Source organism: Carassius carassius, chromosome 37, assembly GCF_963082965.1.
Source record: "Carassius carassius chromosome 37, fCarCar2.1, whole genome shotgun sequence".
In the NCBI taxonomy this organism is placed as follows: domain Eukaryota; kingdom Metazoa; phylum Chordata; class Actinopteri; order Cypriniformes; family Cyprinidae; genus Carassius; species Carassius carassius.
In genome coordinates this window covers 3,212,501-3,238,544 of record NC_081791.1, presented here as the reverse complement: position 1 = coordinate 3,238,544, position 26,044 = coordinate 3,212,501, and the positions used below count along the sequence as shown (strand labels likewise).

The 26,044-nt window shown below is 43.0% G+C and overlaps 1 protein-coding gene across 1 annotated transcript; it reads left to right on the top strand.

Annotated features, from left to right (window-relative positions):
* Positions 1 to 14,216: 14,216 nt before the first annotated feature.
* On the top strand, positions 14,217 to 24,814 carry LOC132118640 (nuclear pore membrane glycoprotein 210-like). Its single transcript, XM_059528613.1, has 6 exons — positions 14,217 to 14,222; positions 16,314 to 16,439; positions 17,608 to 17,797; positions 23,878 to 23,994; positions 24,114 to 24,188; positions 24,687 to 24,814. Exons 1-6 carry the CDS (start codon positions 14,217 to 14,219, stop codon positions 24,812 to 24,814), a joined length of 642 nt encoding a protein of 213 aa, XP_059384596.1.
* The last annotated feature ends 1,230 nt before the right edge of the window (positions 24,815 to 26,044 follow it).

Here is a 26,044-nt window from a genome sequence, read left to right as displayed (position 1 = left end):
ATACACTATGTCACATACGGCGCGTGGCTTCTGTAAAAACGAGGCCCGTGCACGTACGCTCTGCACAGGCAGACAGCGAGTTGAAAGTGGTAAATGTGCACATATGCAGCCTACAGTTACTCGCAGACATATCGAGTCCCACGGGACCTGTTCAGCCTTCCCCCAGTCGGTTAAGCGCCGGGACGGGGTCGAGGAGGAGCGATCTGCCCGCTGTGATCAGCGCGCTCCCCGCCTCAAATGCGCAGCACACCCGAGCGCCGCCGTTGCCCAGTCAACAGAGCGCGCTTCGCATCCAGCCCTTAGCCATTCATGCAGATGCATGGTCAGCGCTTCCAGGGGTTTCGGATTGGGTGCTAGGCATTATAAAGAGAGGCTACTCGCCACAGTTTTTTCGACGCCCTCCGCGCTTTTCAGCGCGCGTCGAAACTACGGTCAAAACAGAAGTAGCACACATACTTCGGGCCGAAATATCAAAACTGTTGAGCAAAGGGGCTGTAGAGCCTGTGTCTCAAGCTCAAAGCGAGGGGGGGCTGTACAGCAGATACTTTCTGGTGCCCAAGAGAGACGGGGGTCTCAGGCCCATACTGGATCTAAGACAGCTGAACAAGGCATTGATGAAACGCAGTTTCAAAATGCTTACGACCAGGAAACTCCTCGCGCAGATTCGCAGAGGGGACTGGTTCATGTCAATAGATCTGAGGGACGCGTATTTTTAAATACAGATAGCGTCAAACCACAGGCGATATTTGAGATTCGCCTTCGAGGGCCAAGCATACCAGTTTACAGTCCTCCGTGGCTCCTTGTAGGTTTACGAGGTGCATGGATGCACCGCTCGCTCCTCTCAGACTCAGAGGCATGCGAGTGCTGGATTATTTGGACGACTGGCTGGTTCTGGCCACAGGGCCGTTTTACTCGATCACCTCGAGAAGCTCGGCCTCAGTGTCAATTGGGCGAAGAGTTCGCTGAACCCCAGTCAGACGATTCTGTCTATGGGTATAGTTTTGAACTCGTGTTCCATGACGGCGTGGCTGTCACCACAGCGCGTGATGGGCATTCAGCGCGCAGCGAGTTCTTTCCGCTGCGGCGCGACCGTGTCTCTCAAACACTGTCAGAAGATGCTGGGCCTCATGGCCTCAGCATCTCCGGCTCTGCAGCTGGGCCTGCTCCGCATGCGCCCCCTGCAGTTCTGGCTGAAGACGCGGGTGCCGCGCAGAGCGTGGGCGTCTGGCCGGCGGCATCTCAAGGTCAATCAGAGCTGTGTCACAGCTCTGGCACCTTGGACAGCGAACGGCTGGTACCGATCAGGTGTAAGCCTGGGGACTTCCCCGAATGTGAAGATGGTGTCGAGGGACGCCTCCACTTCGGGATGGGGAGCGCTGCTCGAGGGCAGACCGTCCTTTGGCCTATGGTCAGAACGGGAAAAGCTCCATCATATCAACTGTCTGGAAATGCTGGCAGTGGAGAACGCGCTGATGCGCTTTTGTCCCCAAATCAAGGATCACCACGTCTTAGTCCGTTCGGGCAACATGTCTGTGGTGTCCTACATAAATCGCCAGGGCGGTCTCGGGTCCTGAAACCTGTACAGGCTAGCGGAACGCCTCCTGGTTTGGGCTCAGCGCGACGTGCGTTCGCTGAGGGCAGTGCATGTGCCTGGGCCACAGAATCTGGGTCCAGACAGGCTGTCCAGAGGCAATGTTCCTACGGGCGAATGGTCTCGACACCCGCAAACAGTCCGGCTGTTGTGGGAGAGATTTGGCAGGGCGGAGGTGGACCTCTTCGCGTCCCACGAAAACGCTCACTGCCCTGCGTTCTTTTCCAAGAACGAAAGCGCGCTGTCACGGGAATGTCCGTGCTGCCCGCTTTATGCTTTCCCTCCCGTCTCCCTCCTTCCGCAGGTGATAGAATGGGTGAGAGAAACGAGATGTTCAATACTGCTTGTAGCACCTCTTTGGATGAACCAACCATGGTTCCCAGATTTGATGCAGTTAGCAGATATCGCCCCGTGGCTGGTACCGTTGAGGAGGGACCTCCTCTCGCAGGCCAGGGGCTCGATTTGGCACCCTCAACTGGAGTTGTGGTCCCTCCATGTGTGGGCTCTCAACGGTTACCCGCTGATCTCGCAGTGGGAGTGCTAAATACCATCACTCAGGCTAGAGCTCCGTCGACACGACGTCTGTATGCCTCGAAGTGGTCGGTGTTCTCCAGCTGGTGCACAGCTCGAGGTTATTCACCCCTTAGTTGTGAGGTGACGGAGGTCCTCTCCTTCCTACAGGAGCTGAAACGGCGCTCGGTCAGTCAATAGGAAGGAAAGATTTAGTCATCCGGTTCCTCAGAGGAGCTAGGAGGCTGAATCCTCCCAGACCTCCGTCAGTCCCTATGTGGGACCTCGCGGCGGTTTTGGAGGCCTTGAAGAGTCCCCCTTTTGAGCCTATCCAATCGGTTAGCCTTCAGCATCTGTCGTTCAAGACAGTATTCTTGTTGGCTCTCACTTCGGTGAAGCGTGTGGGTGATTTGCACGCACTCTCGGTGAGCCAGTCGTGCTTGGAGTTTGGGCCCAATGACTCAAGGGTCATACTCAAACCTAGGCACGGTTATGTGCCGAAATCCCTCAACACACCGTTTCGGGCTCAGGTTATTGCCCTGTCTGCCCTGCCGGTGTCAGGAGAGGATAGAGACTCGAGTCTTCTTTGCCCTGTCAGGGTTTTAAGAGCTTATGTGTCTCGCTCTGCTGCTTTTCGGCAGACGGAGCAGCTGTTTGTCTCGTTCGGTGGACGTTCCAAGGGAATGGCTGTTTCGAGACAGACTCTATCCAGATGGATAGTTGATGCCATAGCGTTAGCTTATGCTTCCAGGGGCCTTCAGTGCCCGTTGGGCGTCAGAGCACACTCCACAAGAGGCGTCGCCTCGTTGTGGGCGTGGTCTACTGGGATCTCCTTGCAGGATATATGTATGGCGGCAGGTTGGGCCTCGCCGTCTACATTTATCAGGTTCTATAACCTGGAGGTTCCCGCCTTGCAAGCAAGGCTGCTGTCGGTATAGTCGAATCAGGGCCCTGAGGGGAATTCTGAGTTCACGAGTGCTATGCGCTGCCGACTGTTATATGGGCAGTATTGCATAAGACCCGCATTGCCACATTGGTCAGGCCTTGCCTCGGCTGTGTGATGTCATATTGCCGCATCTACGGATGCTGCTAGATATGGGATGGAGGGCTTTCCCCCTTTCTGTCCTGGACTCTCTGTGAGTCCCTCAGGTGACTGTGCACTGTAAATCCTGGGCGTTGCTTTAGGTTTATTGGTGTGATCCCTGCGCGCACGGCGTTTTACATTGGGTTCCCGTAGCGTCTTAGCTAAGACGCAGTACGAGAGAGCTCTCGTAAGAGACCGTACTCGGTTACTAAACGTAACCTCGGTTCTCTCTAGAAGAGCGAACGAGTACTGCGTTCTCTGCCGTGCGTACGATTCACTCTGGTTCGCTTCGGCGATGAAATAAATCAGGTGAGTCAGCCTTTTCGAGCTCCTTTTATAGGTTGGGCCACACCCGTTTCGGCGGGAAGTGGCAAGAAGGGCGCGAAGCTGTTGCATCAGCCTGCGCTCGATAGGCTGTGCAGTTGCCGCAGAACAAGCCAATGAGCGAACGAGCCGTCTCGCCTATGGCTGTGTACTGCTGCAAATGCGCTTTACAAAAATACAAAATTAAGGATAATTTTTTGCTTCAGTATTTCGTGAAAAGAGACTTTTCCCGTAGCGTCTTAGCTAAGACGCAGTACTCGTTCGCTCTTCTAGAGAGAACCGAGGTTACGTTTAGTAACCGAGTACGTTATCGCTACAAATATACCTGTGCTACTGATGACTGCTTTTGTGCTCCAGGGATACAATTTATTACAAAATCCCAAAGTTAATAACAGCATATATTCAGTAAACTATATCTTTCCAATAAAGATTGAACAGTTATGTTGAAAATGTCTTTAACAAAGGTTTGTGACTGTAAAAAAATGTAATTAAAAAATAAATGTGGAGGACAGGTTTTGACAGCAGTCTCAAATTATGTGGAAATCCTAACTTGGTATAAAATATCTCATATTATTGATCATTTACTTTAATGTGTGAATTGTGTATGTGTTTCTTTATTCACTGCATCAGGTTTCCTTGACAAGAAGATTAAATATAGCAGTAAAATGAGACATAAATGGTAATAAATCACACCTGAGCTGTAAATGCACATCAGATGTCAGAAGCTCCACCTTCTCACAACACGTACCAGGAAGTGACTGTCTTATAATGTCACGCTTATGAATGTTTTCTCAAATCCTAAACAAGAGCATGAGTTGTGCGTCTGAACTGGTTAAACAGCCAAAATGGATTCACTCTCTGGAGGAGCTGTCCTGCCCGGTGTGCTATGATATCTTCAAGGCTCCTGTGCTTCTGTCCTGTATTCACAGTGTCTGTAGAGCCTGTCTTCAACAGTTCTGGAAAACCAAAAGCACTCAGGAGTGTCCCGTCTGCAGGAGAAGATCCTCAAAACAGGAGCCTCCGTATAACCTTGCTTTGAAAAACTTGTGCGAGTCGTTCCTGAAGGACAGAAGAGAGGTGTCCTCTGAGGAGGTGTGCAGCTCTCACAGAGAGAAACTCAAGCTCTTCTGTCTGAAGGATAAAGAGCCTGTGTGCAGAGATTCACACAAACACGCTAATCACACATTTCAGCCTATCGATGAAGTTGTTCCATCATACAAGGTACGACTACATTTTCTTCTTTTCATATATGCAAGGATCAATAAATAATAGTTATTATGGTTTCACCATTTCTCTCACTGAGTAACACTATTGCCTCTACACTCTTAAAAATAAAGGTGCTTTCTTCACAGCGATGCCATAGAAGAACCATTTTTGGTTCTACAAAAACCATTTTTCTCTTACTTTTTTGTAATCTGAAGAAACTTCTTTCGCCACAAAGACTTTATTTTTAAGAGTAGGCTATATCAGATGTTCAAATCTCCTCACAGTTCACTGATGTTCACATATTTGTGAGGAATTCAACCATCTTTGAAATTCTAGGAGGAGCTTAAAACAGCACTGAAGTCCTTACGAGAGAAGCTTAAAAACAGAGAAGAGATTAGAGGAGAGTACAATAAAACTGTTCAACACATAAAGGTAAAGATTCTGAACTTGTTTTGCTGTTTTTTTTATCTATCTTAAGTGCACATTCAATACAGTGAAGCACACTTCTTTCACTAGGCACAGTTGATCACTCCCTAGTGAAATTTTAATATATATATATATATATATATATATATATATACACACACACACATTTATTTCATGCTAGGTATAATGCAAATACGACTAATTTACATATTTATGTACTTAATAAAAATATCCTGCAATTGTACTTTACTATACTAAACTGTTAGCCTATACTTAAAGTATCTTAATTTGGAACAACTAATTTTGTATTTAATGCACTTTAATTGTACAGAAATAGTGCAATGGTGAATTAATGGTGAAGTAAATCTGATTGTGAACTATTGCAAGTGTACTTCAGATACTCTTTAAATATCTTGCATTTAAAGTTTAAATATTATTCAAAGATCACAACCCTCATCAACAGTGACATTAGTGGTCTTCCAAAGTTTAATTATAATTTTTAATCATATCAGTAAGTCTTGAGTTATATGGCAGTACATATGTTAATAGATTTGACCTACACTTAGTATGAAATGAATGTATTTTAAATATATTCCTGTTTTATGGCTGACTTGGATATCATGGAAATGCTGTCTGTCAGTCGGTTCTCCTCGATGGAATCGATTACAACCTGTGGAATCAAATCTTGATTCCTTTATGCCTCTGAATCAAGGAATCGATTCCTTTCCTTTGGAATCAATTTCCAGCCCTAGTTCAGTCGCTGACTGTCAAAATACTAAGTTAAAGAAAAAGTAAAGAGTTTGTCAGTCAAAGAGCAAGCGCTCTATACTAGAGCATTGTTTATTATGGTTCAAAACAGCTACCTCAACTGTCTGTATATCTTCTAAAACGCTGATGTTTAGCCCACATTTACTGCTCGATCATAATACACCTACTTCATTTTTTTCGTTTTCCAATCATAAATACTGTTGCCATATTTATTGAAAATAATTTTAAGCATATATGAACAAGCACACCCGATTACAGTTGAAGAAATTAACTAGACTTTTTATTTAGTAGTTTATTTCCATCACTTCCACTAGCAGCTGATTTTTACAAATCAGCTGCTAGTGGAAGTGATGAAAATAAACTACATTATGTTTTGTAGAGAAATACATTTAATATGAATATACACGTGTATATTCATATTAAATGTATTTCTCTACAAAACATAATATGACATATTTAGTCTATCAAAAACAAAACTGTTCATTATCCCAAATAAGGGGTTATTGTGTTACTATAAAGAAATTACTGAACAAATTACTGAAAAAATTAAAAATAATCCTGATTAAATAAAAGAAAAACTGTCATTAAATGAACATTAAGCAATGAGGAAAAAGATTCAGATTACTTTTCAGATTTTTTTTTGGCGTGTTTAACTTAAAGTTATTAATATGCGTATTTAAATAAAAATATAAAAATACTTATAACAGGTTTTGTATAAATAAAATGGTTAGGAATCATATTTGTTTCAAGTGCTTTTTATTTCATCATCATCATCATCATCAAGGCCTTTTACAGCGCAAGCGCCGATCTGAACGGTGCCTAGCATGCAGTCTTTCTGTGCAGAAACTGGTGTAAGTGTGACGGGACAGAGTTGTGCCCTCTGTCAGCGCAGACCGCCAAGCTGCTCGGTCTTCCGCAAGGTGATGCCATCGGTCAGGGTTGATGTTAAAGACGTTCATGTCCCGCTTAATGACATCCTTAAAGCGGAGCTTTGGTCGGCCACGAGGGCGGTATCCCACAGCTAACTCCCCATGGAAGATGGACTTTGGGAGACGTTCATCTGGCATACAACGAACATGGCCGATCCATCTGAGACGCCTCTTACGTAATGCGGTATACATGTCACTGCTGTTAGTGAGCTTCAGCACGATGTTGTTCGAAACCCGGTCCTGCCATAACAGGCCAAGGATCTGTCGTAGGCAGCGGAAAGTGAAAAGCATTTAGCTTGTGCTCCTGCCGCCGGTATGTTTCGCTACCATATAACAAAACGGATAGCACACAGGACTCGTATACGCGCACCTTTACTTTAAGAGAAAGGTGGCTGTTGTTCCAGACGCGATGCTGGAGCCGCCCAAAGGTTGTTGAGGCACGACCGATCCTGGTATTCAGCTCAGCATCAAGGTTGTTGTTTGCTGTCAAGGTTGAGCCAAGATAGATGAATTTCTCAACAACCGACAGCACTGTGCCATTGTTGGTGATGTGAGGGGGAGCAGGAACGTTCTGAGCCATCATTACTGTCTTCTGGAGGCTTATGGTTAGTCCGAACTCTGTGCAGGCAGCGGCAAAAGAATTACACATCTCCTGAATTTCTTTTTCATTGTGAGCTACGAAGGCAGCGTCGTCTGCATAGAGCAGCTCACGCACAAGGACGCGCTTCACCCTGGTTCTGGCCCTCAGGCGAGCCAAGCTAAAGAAGTTGCCGTCATACCTGGTGTGCAGCAGAATCCCAACCGGATCAGGAAACGCTCGTTGCAGCACAGCCGAGAAATAGATACCAAACAAGGTGGGGGCGAGAACACACCCCTGCTTTACTCCGCAACAGACATCAAACTCATTTGAGCGGGCACCGTTGAACTGCACGGTTGCCCGCATCCCATCATGGAAGCCTTTGAGTATTGCCAAAAGAGTTGCTGGACAGCCGAGTCGCTGCAGAACGTGGAAGAGACCAGAGCGGCTCACATAATCGAAAGCCTTAGTCAGATCAACAAACACAATGTACAATGGGCGTTGCTGTTCTGCATACTTTTCCTGAAGCTGGCGTATCGAAAAAAAAATGTTGGTCGGTTGAACGACCAGCACGGAAACCACACTGACTCTCCGGCAGCACCTGGTCAGCAACGCGCTGCAGTCTTGGGAGGATTATACGAGCAAGGCATTTTCCCGGAAGGCTGAGGAGCGAGATGAGTGATGTAGTGAGTGATGGAGGAATCATTTCGGTCTTGAAGAACACTGAGACGGGCATTATGCTTGTCAGCTAGGACCGGGTGCAGAATAGAAGAGCTTGCAAGGAACCAATCCAGCTGTTTTCTTCTACAAAACCCAAAGATCTCAGATGCAGCCTCCATCATGAAACCTCTTAGCTCGGCCCAGATGTTTTCAGGAGTTCCGTCAACTCTGAAGTCAAGGCCCTCCATACGTGCACGGAAACTTGTCACATATTTATGATTCTGCATCAGCTCAATGTTTAGCTTTGACGTGGGCTTTGGAGTGGCACTGTGAATCTTCTTTGGGGTGAATTTTAGAGTGCAACCGACAAGGGCGTGGTCGGTGTTACAGTCTGCAGAGTGCATACTCCTGTACCTCTTTACAGTGTTGAGTTTGCACCTCCTGACTATAATGTGATCAAGTTGGTGCCAGTGTTTGGACCGAGGATGCATCCAGGTAACCTTGGATCTGATGGATCCAGATGAGAAGGAACTTGGTAAGCATAGTCCATGAGCAGCGCACAATTCAAGGAGACGTTGGCCGTTGTCATTAATGCTACCAAACCCAAAATTCCCCAAGATCGGCCTCCAGGCAGTGACATCCCCTCCAACTCTGGCGTTGAAGTCCCCAAGCAGAGCTAAATCCTCCCCAGCCGGGACGGAACGAATGACCTCACTAACGTGGGCATAAAAGGCATCCTTATCCTCACTAGTCGCGTCAAGAGTGGGTGCGTAGGCAGAGAGGAGATTGAGAAAACCAGCCGTGTGTGACATTCGCAGGGACATTAGGCGTGGAGAGCAAGCAGTTGGTTGAGAGACGGTGGACAGCAGGGTGTTCCGCACAGCAAAGCCGACTCCATGCATCGGACGATGGCCATCTGGATGACCACACCAGAAAATGGTGTAGTTCCTTTCACGCACCGAACCACTACCCAACAGCCAAGTCCCTGATACACCTGACGCCATTCCTGATCTCTACCTGTATGACCATTCTGTTTAATAAATGCTGCATATGGATCTGAATGCCTCCGACTCCTTGTTACAGAAGACTTCGCCATACCAGGATCCAGCAGCCCGGTATCCCCTTGTCACTGAGGTATCGGTTCCTGTTTCAATGTCAACATATCACCAATCCAGCCTAACCACAGATCCAGTTGACCTGCTTTTAGATCTAAAGCAAGGAGATCGATCTATTGAGGACTATGTTCAACAGTTCTGTGAATTGGTTTATCAAGTTCCTCTAGACGATGAAGTCTTGTTTAAGGATTTATTCCGTTTTGGACTCAATGAACCAGTAAAATCATGGTTACCTAGAGGGGAGTTTAATTGCAGCTTAAAGGACATAATGGACTTTGCACTCTTGTTATGTGGTTCTCCTTTCACTGTGGGAGAGGCGGAGGACTTTAAAGCCCCAAAACCGCTGCACAAGATGGCCGCCAGCCCAGCGCCGCTGCACAAGATGGCAGCCTCAGTTGAATTTCCAGAGTCAGGTCAAGTCTCCACTGACCTTATAGAACAAGGTCAGGTCACCATTAACACCCAAGAGTCAAGTGTAATGGCAGTTAAACTTTATGAGTCAAGTCAGGTCCCTGTTGATTTCCCAGAATCTAGTCAGGTCACCATTGATCAGGTCCCTGTTGATTTCCCAGAGTCTAGTCAGGTCACCGTTGATCAGGTAACCGTTGACCATCCAGAGTCAGGTCAAGTCTTCGCTGACCATCCAGAGTCAGGGTTAGTCACCATTGACCTTCCAGAATCAGGGCTAGTCACTGTTGACCTTCCAGAGTCAGGACTAGTTACCATGGACTTTCCAGAGCCAAGGCTAGTCACCGTTGAACTTTCAGAGTCAAGTCAAGTCACTGGTGATCTTCAAGGACAGTGTCAAGTCACTGGTGATCTTCAAGGACAGAGTCAAGTCACTGGTGATCTTCAAAGACAGAGTCAAGTCACTGGTGATCTTCAAGGACAGAGCCAAGTCACCGGTGATCTTCAAGGACTAAGTCAAATCACAGTCGTTCTTCAGGAACCTAGTCAAGTCACAGTTGATCCTCAGGAACCAAGTCAAGTCAAAAACGATTTTCATGAGCAAAGTCAAGTCATCAATGATCTTCATGAGCAAAGTCAAGTCACCATTAACCTCCGTGAACTAAGTCAAGTCACAGTTGATCCTCAGGAACCAAGTCAAGTCACCAACGATCTTCATGAGCAATGTCAACTCACCAATGATCTTCATGAGCAAAGTCAAGTCACCAACGATATTCATGAGCAAAGTCAAGTCACCAATGATCTTCATGAGCAAAGTCAAGTCACCATTAACCTCCATGAATGAAGTCAAGTCACAGTTGATCTTCATGAGCACAGTCAAGTCACCAACGATCTTCATGAGCACAGTCAAGTCACAGTTGATCTTCATGAACCCAATCAAATCACCACAGATCTACCAGAGTCTCGTCACATCTTAGCCGAACTCCCAGAGCCTCGTCACATCTCAGAGCTCTCGTCCTTTCCTGTCACGGCCAGGGAGGCCGTCAATGAGCTCTCATTCATTCAGGTCAGGGCTACGGAGACCATCCACCAACTCTCTGTCTGTCCTGTCATGGCCACGGAGGTCCTCCATGAACTCACCGCCTGCCCTGTAATGGCCACGGAGGCCAGCTACCATCTCATCACGGCCACGGAGGCCGCTATTAACCAGTTAATGTTCTCTGTTTCAGTCCCACCTAAGCAGACTTGCTGTCCTGTGCCATCAACTCCACTGTGGTGGTCCTCTGCTCTGCCCTGGTGGGCTTCTGTCCCGTCTGCTCTGCTGTGGTGGTTCTCTGCTCTGCCCTGGTGGGCTTCTGTCCCGTCTGCTCGGCTGTGGTGGTCCTCTGCACCGCCCTGGTGGGCTTCTGTCCCGTCTTCTCAGCTGTGGTGGTCCTCTGCTCTGCCCTGGTGGGCTTCTGTCCCGTCTGCTCGGCTGTGGTTGTCCTCTGCTCCGCCCTGGTGGGCTTCTGTCCCATCTTCTCGGCTGTGGTGGTCCTCTACTCTTCCCTGGTGGGCTCCAGCTCCACCTGCTCCACTCTGGTGGGCTCCCACGCCACCTGCTCTGCCTTGGTGGACCCTTGTTCCCGAGTTAGGCCCATGGCGGGCTCCTGTTCCCGAGTTAAGCCCATGGCGGGCCCCTGTTTCCTATGTCAGGCCCAGGAGGGGCTCCTGTTTTCCTGAGTTAGGCCCAGGAAGGGCTCCAGTTCTGCCTGCTCTGCCCCGGTCCCCGACCACGGCACTTCCTCATGGATCTGGCCCTCCATCCCTCCCCCTGTTCCGCCTCCGCTCCACCGCCCTCCTAGATTGTTTTGAGCGTCTGGATGCCGCTCCTTTGGGGAGGGCTATGTCACGATCATTAGATGGAGTGCCCATGAGCTTCAGTAGAGGGCACTCCAGTCAGGACCATTCCACCCATCAACCACCAGTTGTCACTTGGACACTAGCACCTCTCATACTGTTGCACCACACCCGAACTACATTACCCATGAGTCACTGCATCACAATCACCCTGCCACACCTGCACCTCATTCATCAGCCAATTTCCTTGCCACACCTGCACCTCATTTACACACACACATAAAAGCAGCACACTCACTCTCACTCACTGCGAAGTAATGTTTAGCCAGTCTGACATTTCCGAGCGTTTTCCCTGTGTTTGTTATTCCTGTGTTTTGACCTTTGGACTGTTTATTCCGACTCTGATTCTCCGCTGCCTGTCCCGGTCTCTGCTTGTTTCTGGTTACGATTCTGGTTATCCCTGACGCCATTCCTGATCTCTGCCTGTATGACCATTCTGTTTAATAAATGCTGCATATGGATCCGAACGCCTCAGACTCCTTGTTACAGAGAGTGGAGCACATTCAGTTAATCAACCCAATCAACGAGAAAAGAGGTTTATACTGCAGACTTACCTCTGCTCACTGACAGTTTATCAGTATCCCTCCACCACCTCATCTCCTCACTTTGATTTTAATAATCTCTTATTGGATGTAAATAACACAATCCAAAATACAATGCAATCTAGTTCTAGGTTATTTCTATCACAAACAGGGGTTAATACTCTTGGTTCGGGCGAATATTCAGAGCCCTCCCCCGGCCAACTCAATAAATACGCATAATCTTTACTCTATTTAATTTGATGTGTAAGTGTGAACTCGTGAATTCTAAAAGGTGGAGGGAAGGAGGGTGTGGCAGGAGGGTTTCCAACATACATTTTGCCTAGGGCCTCCAAATGTCTAGAACCGGCCCTGATTATAGAGCAGTCAGAGAAACATACTTGTGTTTTAAGTGTAGGCATCCTGGTTGAGACATGATGTAACCCTGTAGAAATGATGTCACTTGAATGTACTTTATTTTACAAGAGTTTTTTAATGAGGGTAACAGGGCTGACATGAAATCAGGGGACACTAATATAATTATTTATATTTTGTAGAAAAAATGCATAGTCATGCCAAAGTCATTGCTTAACAATGCGACTATATTAAGAATAATATGTACATGTGATTTCTATATAATTTTGCCTTAATTTAGCAAATTAAAAGTCCTGCTGAAAAAGAGAAATCATAGTGAGGTATAGGCTAAAAACCCTACCCTTACCAGACTAAATGCTATTTAAATGATATAAAGTAATATTTAATTGACTTTTTTGATGTAATGTTGATAAAAGCATACATAGTATTCTTATGTTTTTAAATTGCACATTTATTTGTTGTTATATTAAATATATGTTTGATTATTTCTTAGGTACGCAAAAGCTTTCATGGAATGACCCATATATACTGTACATTACCCAACACAGGCGAAAAAATGTTTTACCTCTTCAAAACAAAAAGTATCTGTTGCACAAATTTAATTATTAAAAATTGTAAAATTCTACAACTTGTTTCTCTTGATTTACAGTGATGTTGAGCTCTCTTTTCTAGTGTGCTGTTGTCTAATTCACTCAAAAAAAAAAAATAATAATAACAAAACACTACTATTCTGTTGCCATTCTGCATGAATGTGTGCATACTATGGGGTATAAAGTAATTATTTTACAAATAAATGAATCATGGATGGATCATATTAGTACTGTGGTTAGTACAGGTTCCACTTGGTCGTTCTTGCTTACACATTGTCTGAAATAAAGGTTTTTACTTACACATTAGGTAGCCGTTTTTATCCTAGACAACTTACATTGCATTTCAAGGTATATATTGCATGTGACCCTGTACCACGAAACCACCAATAAGAGTCAATACTTTTTTTTTTCTGGGGGAGTTATACATCATCTGAAAGCTGAATAAATAAGCTGCATTTCCATTGATGTATGGTTTGTTAGGAGGACAGTATTTGGCTGAGATACACGGACCTAATTGAAAATCTGGAATCTGAGGGTGCAAAAAACAAAATCTAAATATTGAGAAAATCGCCTTTAAAGTTGTCCAAAATAAGTCCTTAGCACTGCATAGGCTACTAATATATTTATATGGTAGAAAATGTACAAACTGTCTTCATGGAGCATGTTCTTTACTGAATATCCTAATGATTTTTGGCAAAAAGAAAAAATGATAATTTTGACCCATACAGTGTATTGTTGGCTAGTGCTGCATATATACCTGTGCTACTGATGACTGCTTTGTTGCTCCAGAGTCACATATGCATTTTATCCTTTCATGCATCCTCTGGGAAACAAGCCCATGAAAACCCATGACCTTGAATGCCACATGAATATCTGAAATAAGTAGCCACTTGAGAACAAGTTAACTGAGCACAAGATTAATACATTGATGTGGTTTTCTTAGCTGTAAATAGTTCATATGTATATTATGTAAGTGATTCTGAACTGAACTGCTGAAAGGGCCACAAGGCTCTGCTTGTCTGAGGAAAGGCCCAGTGACCAAATTCACAAATGTTCACATTAGGCTTCTATATGTGGAATACTGACTGTAAATATGTATACATGTGCCTCAGTATGTGTCTAAAAAGTATATATATATATATATATATATATGTATAGAAATATCCCTGATAGTTCAACCTTTTGGCATTTGACTTATGGAAGGAACTAATGCCTAGTGTTTACATAATCAAGAGAATGAATGTACCAAATCATTTGCAATTTGCAAATTCATTATGCCTACCAGTGACTAAATAATGTGGAAGTTGAGCAAGTAATTGTAAATAATTACAAGCACTTCATACGTTTCAAAGGCTTTTATCGACAATTACATGACATTTATGCAAAGAGTCAGTATTTGCAGTGTTGGCCCTTCTTTTTCAGGACCTCTGCAATTCGACTGAGCATGCTCTCAATCAGCTTCTGGGCCAAATCCTGACTGATAGCAACCCATTCTTTCATAATCACTTCTTGGAGTTTGTCTGGGTTTTTGTTTGTCCACCCGCCTCTTGAGGATTGACCACAAGTTCTCAATGGAATTAAGATCTGGGGAGTTTCCAGGCCATGGACCCAAAATTTCAACATTCTGGTCCCCGAGCAACTTAGTTATTACTTTTGCCTTATGGCACGGTGCTCCATCGTGCTGGAAAATGCATTGTTCTTCGCCTAACTGTTGTTGGATTGTTGGAAGAAGTTGCTGTTGGAGGGTGTTTTGGTACCATTCTTTATTCATGGCTGTGTTTTTGGGCAGAATTGTGAGTGAGCCCACTCCCTTGGATGAGAAGCAACCCCACACATGAATGGTGTCAGGATGCTTTACTGTTGGCATGACACAGGACTGATGGTAGCGCTCACCTTTTCTTCTCCGGACAAGCCTTTTTCCAGATGCCCCAAACAATTGGAAAGGGGCTTCATCGGAGAATATGACTTTGCCCCAGTCCTCAGCAGTCCATTCACTATACTTTCTGCAGAAGATCAATCTGTCCCTGATGTTTTTTTGGAGAGAAGTGGCTTCTTTGCTGCCCTTCTTGACACCAGGCCATCTTCCAAAAGTCTTGGCCTCACTGTACATGCAGATGCGCTCACACCTGCCTGCTGCCATTCCTGAGCAAGCTCTGCACTGGTGGCACTCCGATCCCGCAGCTCAGTCCTCTTTAGGAGATCATCCTGGCGCTTGCTGGACTTTCTTGGACGCCCTGAAGCCTTCTTTACAAGAATTGAACCTCTTTCCTTGAAGTTCTTGATGATCCTATAAATTGTTGATTTAGGTGCAATCTTAGTAGCCACAATATCCTTGCCTGTGAAGCCATTTTTATGCAACGCAGTGATGGCTGCACGCGTTTCTTTGCAGGTCACCATGGTTAACAATGGAAGAACAATGATTTCAAGCATCACCCTCCTTTTAACATGTCAAGTCTGCCATTCTAACCCAATCAGCCTGACATAATGATCTCCAGCCTTGTGCTCGTCAACATTCTCACCTGAGTTAACAAGAAGATTACTGAAATGATCTCAGCAGGTCCTTTAATGACAGCAATGAAATGCAGTGGAAATGTTTTTTTGGGATTAAGTTAATTTTCATGGCAAAGAAGGACTATGCAATTCATCTGATCACTCCTCATAACATTCTGGAGTATATGCAAATTGCTATTATAAAAACTTAAGCAGCAACTTTTTCAATTTCCAATATTTATGTAATTCTCTAAACTTTTGGCCACGACTGTAAACAGTAGAATGTATTTATGTAATGCAATATAATCATTTATTTAATTCATATGATAATTAATACTTTTGACTCATTCATTTTCTTACAAAGGTGTGAAAACCTTTATGTGGACTGTAAATCATTAATTTTAGAGTTTAATATGTTACTATAGACATTGCCCTACCCTGCTCATATGGTATTAATTATTAATAATTAAAGTAATAATTAAATGCAGATCTTAAAAAAGGTCTTATTCTTACATTTGAGCTTAAATATCCTGCAGAAACACTGATTTTTTTTCAGGCTGTTATGAAAAATAACATTTGATATTTTTTAAAGAAGACATTGAATTAGTGACTAACATCCTTTGCATTGCAATTAAAGTGAAATTACTGAGTCTAAATACTGGAGCCTGATACAAATGTGCATTTAAAAGAAAAAACTCAGCGGTCTTAGGGTTTTTTTTTTTTTTTTTTTTGCATCTGAAGTCTTAATTTGTTTATTATGACTGCATTATAAGCTTTTGTCAAATGAACACTAGCAAATGTAACATGCTCATAAACAGGTGCTGTGTTTCAGTCGCATCATAGCTCAGCGCACGTCTGCCTGTCAGTCCAGGGATCTACTCCGATCAGACGGACATCATCCTGAGCCATCAGCACCCGTCTGCAAAGCTGACCGTCTACGGGCCGCCAGCCGCGCTCCAGCAACTCCACGTATGTTTGCATCCTTGTCTCGCGCTGTCTGAAAAGACAAATGTTTCGCTGAAATAAGTATTCTTGCAGGGCTGTAGAAATATGGGGGATGTCCCTAATTTTCAGCGGCTACCAAATTGTCCCTAGCAATAATTTTAATCAAACATATATATATATCTGTGTGTGTGTGTGTGTGTGTGTGTGCAATTCATACATTTTTCACAAGGTGGCTTATTCGTACGAATTCGTACGACCATACTCGTAAAAATTCATACGATTGTTGCCAAATCGTAAGTTTTTTACAAGTTGCACAATTCGTATGAATTTGTACGAATGACCTACACCTATCCCCGCCCCTAAACCTAACCGTCACTGGGGTTTAGACAAATCGTATAAAATCGTATGAGTGAGGTCGTACAAATTCGTACGAATAAGCCACCTCGTAAAATACGTACGAATTGGTCGTGAGATAGCGTTGGTGTGTCTCTTTGTAATTTTGGACACATCTGAAATATGCCATACCACTGATATTACCTAAAAAGTAAATACGCTGGAAAACTGTGCGCTTTCGAGGACGCACATTAAATACATGGATGAGAAGCACATTGAACAACTTGCAGGTACTGCACCCAGTTCAAGACAGAAGTCCAAAACCATTCAAATGAAAGTTCACTTCAGGAATCAACAAAGTTGTCTTGATGGGTTTGAAGCAGGGTGCTCGACAAAACCGAGCAAACAGAAAAAGAAAGCGTGATCTATGGCTATTATTAGCTCTCTCTATATAAAGCATTCAGACAGAAAGACCGCTGAAGTCATGTACATTAACAATAATTTGAGACACACATATTGTGATGATGTGATCTGTCCAGTTCAATTAGTATCAAATAAAGTTATGCATGATTAAAGCAACCAGTGCTCTGATGCAGTGTTGCCAACTTGGCGACTTTGACACTAGATTTAGCAACTTTACAGACCCCCCAGCGACTTTTTTTTCTCCAAAAAAGTGGCTAGCGACAAATCTTCTTGGAGTAACCTTAGCGAGTCTGACTCACTGATACTGCTGCACGAGCGTGAGAGCGTGAATGAAGAGTTTAGATGACATGGGGGGTGTTGTGCTCTCAGTCAAACATCTCTTGTGTTACTGTGTCCAGCAGATGTGTGTGTGTGACTGACTCTTCCTCATGTTCAGGTGAAGAGCAGTTCTCCTGCGGTTGTGATGGAGCAGAAGGAGGTTTCTCCCAGCTACATCAGATACACGGTTCGAGCAGTGGAGCCGCAGGGACCGCTGACTGCGTCTGTGAGCAGCGTGTCCAGTGCTCAGGTGCTGCACATCCCTGTGTCTGTCATGCATCTAGCACACAGCAGCTCTTCTGTGCAAAGTTTGTTCCTCAGCTTCTGTCTGACAGCATACTGAGACACATCTTCAGATTAAAAAGGTCCATCCGAATGATTTTAGCATCAGGAATGTGGGATGGTTAATTTTTTAATGGCATCCTGATCATGTTGGAACAGTGTGTTCTTTGGAGCATCTCACTGCAGATTTATTTTGTGTTTGTTTTAATGAGGCACAATGTACAGTTTGCGAAGGAACTTAACTTGAAATATAGAGGAGTGTCTACTGTATTGATCTGAACGCAGTTGCAGTGCAAACCACAAGTCAAGTCAAGTCACCATTATTTATAAAGCGCTTTAAACAAAATACATTGTGTCAAAGCAACTGAACAACATTCATTAGGAAAACAGTGTGTCAATAATGCAAAATGATAGTTAAAGGCAGTTCATCATTGAATTCAGTGATGTCATCTCTGTTCAGCTAAATAGTGTCTGTGCATTTATTTGCAATCAAGTCAACGATATCGCTGTAGATGAAGTGTCCCCAACTAAGCAAGCCAGAGGCGACAGCAGCAAGGAACCGAAACTCCATCGGTGACAGAATGGAGAAAAAAACCTTGGGAGAAACCAGGCTCAGTTGGGGGGCCAGTTCTCCTCTGACCAGACGAAACCAGCAGTTCAATTCCTAGGATGCAGCAAAGTCAGATTGTGCAGAAGAATCATCTGTTTCCTGTGGTCTTGTCCTGGTGGTCGTCTGAGACAAGGTTCTGTGCAAACTTCATATAGCCAAAATTGTAAATTCTACTTCTTGTTACAAGTCTGGAAGAACCATCACACAAAAGACTGCTTTTTAAGTTATCTTCCTGATGTAACCAAATTCCTTAGCATATCCAAAACCTCAACAACTTGATGATGTAACAGAAACTATGGACTCTCTCTTTTCTAGCACTTTAAATAAAGTTGCTCCTTTACGCTTAAGGAAGGTTAAGGAAAACAGTTTGACACCATGGTATAATGAGCATACTCGCACCCTAAAGAGAGCAGCCCGAAAAATGGAGCGCAGCTGGAGGAAAACAAAACTAGAGGTATTTCGTATTGCTTGGCGGGAAGGTAACATATCCTACAGAAAAGCATTAAAAACTGCTAGATCCGATTACTTTTCTTCTCTTTTAGAAGAAAACAAACATAACCCCAGGTATTTATTCAATACAGTGGCTAAATCAACGAAAAATAAAGCCTCAACAAGTGTTGACATTTCCCAACACCACAGCAGTAATGACTTTATGAACTACTTTACTTCTAAAATTGATACTATTAGAGATAAAATTTCAACCATTCAGCCGTCAGCTACAGTATCACATCAGACAGTGCACTATAGACCCCCTGAGGAACAGTTCCACTCATTCTCTACTATAGGAGAGGAAGAATTGTATAAACTTGTTAAATCATCTAAACCAACAACATGTATGTTAGACCCTATACCATCTAAGCTCCTAAAAGAGGTGCTTCCAGAAGTCATAGATCCTCTTCTGACTTTTATTAATTCCTCATTGTCATTAGGATATGTCCCCAAAACCTTCAAACTGGCTGTTATTAAGCCTCTCATCAAAAAACCACAACTTGACCCCAAAGAACTAGTTAATTATAGACCAATCTCGAATCTCCCTTTTCTGTCCAAGATACTAGAAAAGGTGGTATCCTCACAATTATATTCCTTCTTAGAGAAAAATGGTATATGTGAGGATTTCCAGTCAGGATTTAGACCATATCATAGTACTGAGACTGCTCTCCTTAGAGTTACAAATGATCTGCTCTTATCATCTGATCGTGGGAGTATCTCTCTATTAGTTTTATTGGATCTTAGTGCTGCGTTTGACACAATTGACCACAACATTCTTTTGCATAGACTTGAACACTTTGTTGGCATCAGTGGAAGTGCATTAGCATGGTTTAAATCGTACTTATTTGACCGCCATCAGTTCGTAGCAGTGAATGAAGATGTATCCTATCGATCACAAGTGCAGTATGGAGTACCTCAAGGCTCAGTACTAGGGCCGCTACTCTTCACGCTTTATATGTTACCCTTGGGAGATATCATCAGGAAACATGGTGTTAGCTTTCACTGTTATGCTGATGATACTCAGCTCTATATTTCTTCTCGGCCCGGTGAAACACACCAATTTGAAAAACTAATGGATTGCATAGTCGATATAAAAAACTGGATGACGAGTAATTTCTTACTGCTAAATTCTGAAAAAACAGAGGTGTTAATTATAGGACCTAAAAACTCTGCTTCTAATAACCTAGAACACTGTCTAAGACTTGATGGTTGCTCTGTCAATTCTTCGTCATCAGTTAGGAACCTAGGTGTGCTATTTGATCGCAATCTTTCCTTAGAAAGCCACGTTTCTAGCATTTGTAAAACTGCATTTTTCCATCTCAAAAATATATCTAAATTACGGCCTATGCTCTCAATGTCAAATGCAGAAATGTTAACCCATGCATTTATGACCTCAAGGTTAGATTATTGTAATGCTTTATTGGGTGGTTGTTCTGCACGCTTAGTAAACAAACTACAGCTAGTCCAAAATGCAGCAGCAAGAGTTCTTACTAGAACCAGGAAGTATGACCATATTAGCCCGGTCCTGTCAACACTGCACTGGCTCCCTATCAAGCATCGCATAGATTTTAAAATATTGCTTATTACTTATAAAGCCCTGAATGGTTTTGCACCTCAGTATTTGAATGAGCTCCTTTTACATTATAATCCTCTATGTCCGCTACGTTCTCAAAACTCAGGCAATTTGATAATACCTAGAATATCAAAATCAACTGCGGGCGGCAGATCCTTTTCCTTTTTGGCACCTAAACTCTGGAATAACCTACCTAACATTGTTCGGGAGGCAGACACACTCTTGCAGTTTAAATCTAGATTAAAGACCCATCTCTTTAACCTGGCATACACATAACATACTAATATGCTTTTATTATCCAAATCCGTTAAAGGATTTTTAGGCTGCATTAATTAGGTAAACCGGAACCGGAAACACTTCCCATAACACCCTATGTACTTGCTACATCATTAGAAGAATGGCATCTACGCTAATATTTGTCTGTTTCTCTCTTGTTCCGAGGTCACAGTGGCCGACAGATCCAGTCTGTGTCCAGATCAGAGGGTCACTGCAGTCACCCGGATCCAGTACGTATCCAGACCAGATGGTGGATCAGCACCTAGAAAGGACCTCTACATCCCTGAAAGTCAGCGGAGACCAGGACAACTAGAGCCCCAGATACAGATCCCCTGTAAAGACCTTGTCTCAGCGGACCACCAGGACAAGACCACAGGAAACAGATGATTCTTCTGCAGAATCTGACTTTGCTGCAGCCTGGAATTAAACTACTGGTTTCGTCTGGTCAGAGGAGAACTGACCCCCAACTGAGCCTGGTTTCTCCCAAGGTTTTTTTTCTCCATTCTGTCACCGATGGAGTTTCGGTTCCTTGCCGCTGTCGCCTCTGGCTTGCTTAGTTGGGGACACTTCATCTACAGCGATATCGTTGACTTGATTGCAAATAAATGCACAGACACTATTTAACTGAACAGAGATAACATCACTGAATCCAATGATGAACTGCCTTTAACAATCATTTTGCATTATTGACACTGTTTTCCTAATGAATGTTGTTTAGTTGCTTTGACGCAATGTATTTTGTTTAAAGCGCTATATAAATATAAGTGACTTTGACTTTGACTTTGACAAGGTCTTTACAGGGGATCTGTATCTGGGGCTCTAGTTGTCCTGGTCTCCGCTGTCTTTCAGGGCAGGGCACCTTCCTAGGTGATGATCCACCATCTGGTCTGGATACGTACTGGATCCGGGTGACTGCAGTGACCCTCTGATCTGGATACAGACTGGATCTGATGGCTACGGTGACCTCTGAGTAATATTAGCGTAGATGCCATTCTTCTAATGATGTAGCAAGTAAATACGGTGTTATGGGAAGAGATGGGTCTTTAATCTAGATTTAAACTGCAAGAGTGTGTCTACCTCCCGAACAATGTTAGGTAGGTTATTCCAGAGTTTAGGCGCCAAATAGGAAAAGGATCTGCCGCCCGCAGTTGATTTTGATATTCTAAGGTATTATCAAATTGCCTGAGTTTTGAGAACGTAGCGGACGTAGAGGATTATAATGTAAAAGGAGCTGATTCAAATACTGAGGTGCAAAACCATTCGGGGATTTATAAGTAATAAGCAATATTTTAAAATCTATACGATGTTTTATAGGGAGCCAGTGCAGTGTTGACAGGACCGGGCTAATATGGTCATACTTCCTGGTTCTAGTAAGAACTCTTGCTGCTGCATTTTGGACTAGCTGTAGTTTGTTTACTAAGCGTGCAGAAAAACCACCCAATAAAGCATTACAATAATCTAACCTTGAGGTCATAAATGCATGGATTAACATTTCTGCATTTGACATTGAGAGCATAGGCCGTAATTTAGATATATTTTTGAGATGGAAAAATGCAGTTGTACAAATGCTAGAAACGTGGCTTTCTAAGGAAAGATTGTGATCAAATAGCACACCTAGGTTCCTAACTGATGACGAAGAATTGACAGAGCAACCATCAAGTCTTAGACAGTGTTCTAGGTTATTACAAGCAGAGTTTTTAGGTCCTATAATTAACACCTCTGTTTTTTCAGAATTTAGCAGTAAGAAATTACTCGTCATCCAGTTTTTTATATCGACTATGCATTCCATTAGTCTTTCAAATTGGTGTGTTTCACCGGGCCGCGAAGAAATATAGAGCTGAGTATCATCAGCATAACAGTGAAAGCTAACACCATGTTTCCTGATGATTATCTCCCAAGGGTAACATATAAAGCGTGAAGAGTAGCGGCCCTAGTACTGAGCCTTGAGGTACTCCATACTGCACTTGTAATCGATATGATACATCTTCATTCACTGCTACGAACTGATGGCGGTCATATAAGTACGATTTAAACCATGCTAATGCACTTCCATTGATGCCAACAAAGTGTTCAAGTCTATGCAAAAGAATGTTGTGGTCAATTGTGTCAAACGCAGCACTAAGATCCAATAAAACTAATAGAGAGATACACCCACGATCAGATGATAAGAGCAGATCATTTGTAACTCTAAGGAGAGCAGTCTCAGTACTATGATACGGTCTAAATCCTGACTGGAAATCCTCACATATACCATTTTACTCTAAGAAGGAATATAATTGTGAGGATACCACCTTTTCTAGTATCTTGGACAGAAAAGGGAGATTTGAGATTGGTCTATAATTAACTAGTTCTTTGGGGTCAAGTTGTGGTTTTTTGATGAGAGGCTTAATAACAGCCAGTTTGAAGGTTTTGGGGACATATCTTAATGACAATGAGGAATTAATAATAGTCAGAAGAGGATCTATGACTTCTGGAAGCACCTCTTTTAGGAGCTTAGATGGTATAGGGTCTAACATACATGTTGTTGGTTTAGATGATTTAACAAGTTTATACAATTCTTCCTCTCCTATAGTAGAGAATGAGTGGAACTGTTCCTCAGGGGGTTTATAGTGCACTGTTTGATGTGATACTGTAGCTGACGGCTGAATGGTTGAAATTTTATCTCTAATATCGATTTTAGAAGTAAAGTAGTTCATAAAGTCATTACTGCTGTGGTGTTGGTAAATGTCAACACTTGTTGAGGCTTTATTTTTCGTTAATTTAGCCACTGTATTCAGAAGTAATCACTTTCCTAATACTTTGTCCACAAAGGACAGGTTTTATATGGATAATGTTTTCATAACACTTATTCACATGATGTACAGTAGTGGTGGACTTTGATACTTTTTCCAATACAATGATGTTGGCCAATCATAACAGTGGCCATTTACTGACTTAAGGAAGCCTTAAGGAAGGACCGATCATTTCAGCCACTGGGCCAGAATCAGGCTTTAAAAATATTATTTTTGCAAATATATATATATATTTTTGTGCAAAAAACTTTATCATTCCAAGTCAACCTCAAGGAACAATAATTAAAAAAAAAATCCATGTCATGAGCCCTTAAAGGGTCTTTGTGTTCTTAAATACTGCCCCGTCTTGCTTCTCTGTCCTCGTAGCACATATAGTAGATGGAGCGGACAGGCCCAGTATTCTTCAGCAGTTCATCGACTCCTATCAAGTGATGTTCTTCCCTTTATTCTCTCTTCTGGCTGCCACTGCTGTTGTCATCATTGGTAAATGCTTCCTCGTCCTGCACAACACTTTTCAGTTTCAAGGATAATGGGTTTTCATTCAAGCTATTGTTCCTCAATATTAATATCATTGTATATCTTAATTTTCTCTGTTTCTGTAGTGTGCCATGCACTGTTTTCCCAGAGAGAACATGTCAATCATCCAGCGTTCATCCAGAAGACTCCGCCTCCTGCAGGTACATGCATCTGGAAAACACTCATGCAACAACAACCAAACATGATCTGAAACTACTGAATATTAACTTCTATTTTTGCTATGCAAAATGTCTATACAATTCTTTATGAAAAAAAAGACGCTAATGAATGTTTGTTTCAGTTAAATAAATCATATAGTATTGTTTGCTCAATAAACTAAATCAGTAAATCAGTGTGACTATTTTCCCCACGTTCTCTCTCTGGTTCTTTGAAGTCTTCTGTACCAAAAACAGTCTGTTTATTTGTGTGCAGACGCCCTCTTCACAGCACCTTATTGTACTCACACCCGTCTGTGGGGTTTCTGTCCACTCGACCTGTTTTCATCAGTCTGAAACAATCAGGGTCTTTGGGGAAGAGTGCTCCACACAGATAGAAGTGACAGCTGATCAGACAGACTTGTTGTTATTTCTTCAGGTGTTCATTTTCTGTGGACCTGACTCACTGACTTTGAGTTGAGCATTCTGCTGCCGTTTCTGCAGGTGTAGCGAAGCTGACTGAAAGCCCCTTCAACAGCAGCATGTCTTCAGACACCAATGCAAGCCCAAGATTGCTACGACTCCAGATAAACCGTCTCCACCAGAGACTGAAGAAAGTGCCTGACCACTGAATGCAGTATTGCTTGCCTGCTTAAAACAATAGCTTTTTCATTTGCATCCTTGTGTGATGAAATGCTGCATATCTGAGTGAATATGACCGGGATGCATATTGTTTTGTCTGCTTTAGTGTTTGATTATTTAAACGTTTCATGTGTGTGACTCGTGTATTATTATCATTTTCAGTAGTTTTGTTTTCATAGCTTGAGACATTTTAAGTGTTAGTGATTTGCCATGTTAAATAGGGTTTTTGGTTTTCGGTTTTCTGAAGCTCAGGACAACCTTTGAAATGTAATGTGAGACTGCGGCTCGATGATGTAGCATGTTGATTTGTGAATAGCACAACCACTGATTATGTCCAAAGTGCTCTTACATGTGACTGTTGTGCAGAAACTAACGGCCAGTCGTTTTTTTGTTTTTTGTTTTGTTTTATGAACAGTATGAATTGATTTTAATGATATGTTGAACTCTTTTGAGTTGCGTGCAGCTTCTTTCAGTTATTGGTGTGAATGTTAAATAAGTTAAAGGGCTTAATTCAGTCTTGCTTCAGATTCAAAGGGCTTGTGAAAGGACTGACTGGTACTCTGTGAAGCAGCAACAGCTTTAACATGACTGTTTTCTGTTCAGATGAAGCTTCAGTCCCACCAGAGATACATTACACTGATACATCTCTAACTGTGAGTGTTCATTCAAGGATATGTGACCATTTTTGAGCCAAACAATGCCTCAGCTTTGTGAGCTTGTTTAAGTGAAACAGAGGGAAGACTTTTCTTTGTTAGCAAGAGCCATAATGTGACTCCTAGAACTTCTGCACTGAATAAAACCAGGAATTGTGAATCTGTGGTAAGCTTTGACTTCTTTGATCTGTAGATGTAACCACTTCTGAACCTGTCAATGTATGTGCTCCTGTCATTCAGAACTTCCTCAAGAGTTAACCGCTCGTTCCTTCATGTAGGCTACACTGAGCTTCGTGCAGCATGTTTGTCAGCTATAAACATTAAATATGCTCTTTTTAAGTATCGCATGTTCACAGTTGTTTTTTTACATATTTGCCATATGAATAAAAAGCACTGGGATATGGAATTAATTTGACCTTCGATTAAGTTTGATTAGAGGTTAGCCTTTTTAGAGGAAATCACTTTGAAAAATTAATTTGTGAGAATGTAATACGTGAATTTTAAATCACTGGAAACAAAGGCTGAATTCAGAATACTATATTAGCAAACTACTGCAGTATCCTTGGA

Coding starts and splice junctions, on each gene's coding strand:
- LOC132118640 (XM_059528613.1), top strand. Junction 16,440..17,607: donor CCGCGCTCCAGCAACTCCAC/GTATGTTTGCAT, acceptor CCTCATGTTCAG/GTGAAGAGCAGTTCTCCTGC. Junction 24,189..24,686: donor GAAGACTCCGCCTCCTGCAG/GTACATGCATCT, acceptor CCGTTTCTGCAG/GTGTAGCGAAGCTGACTGAA.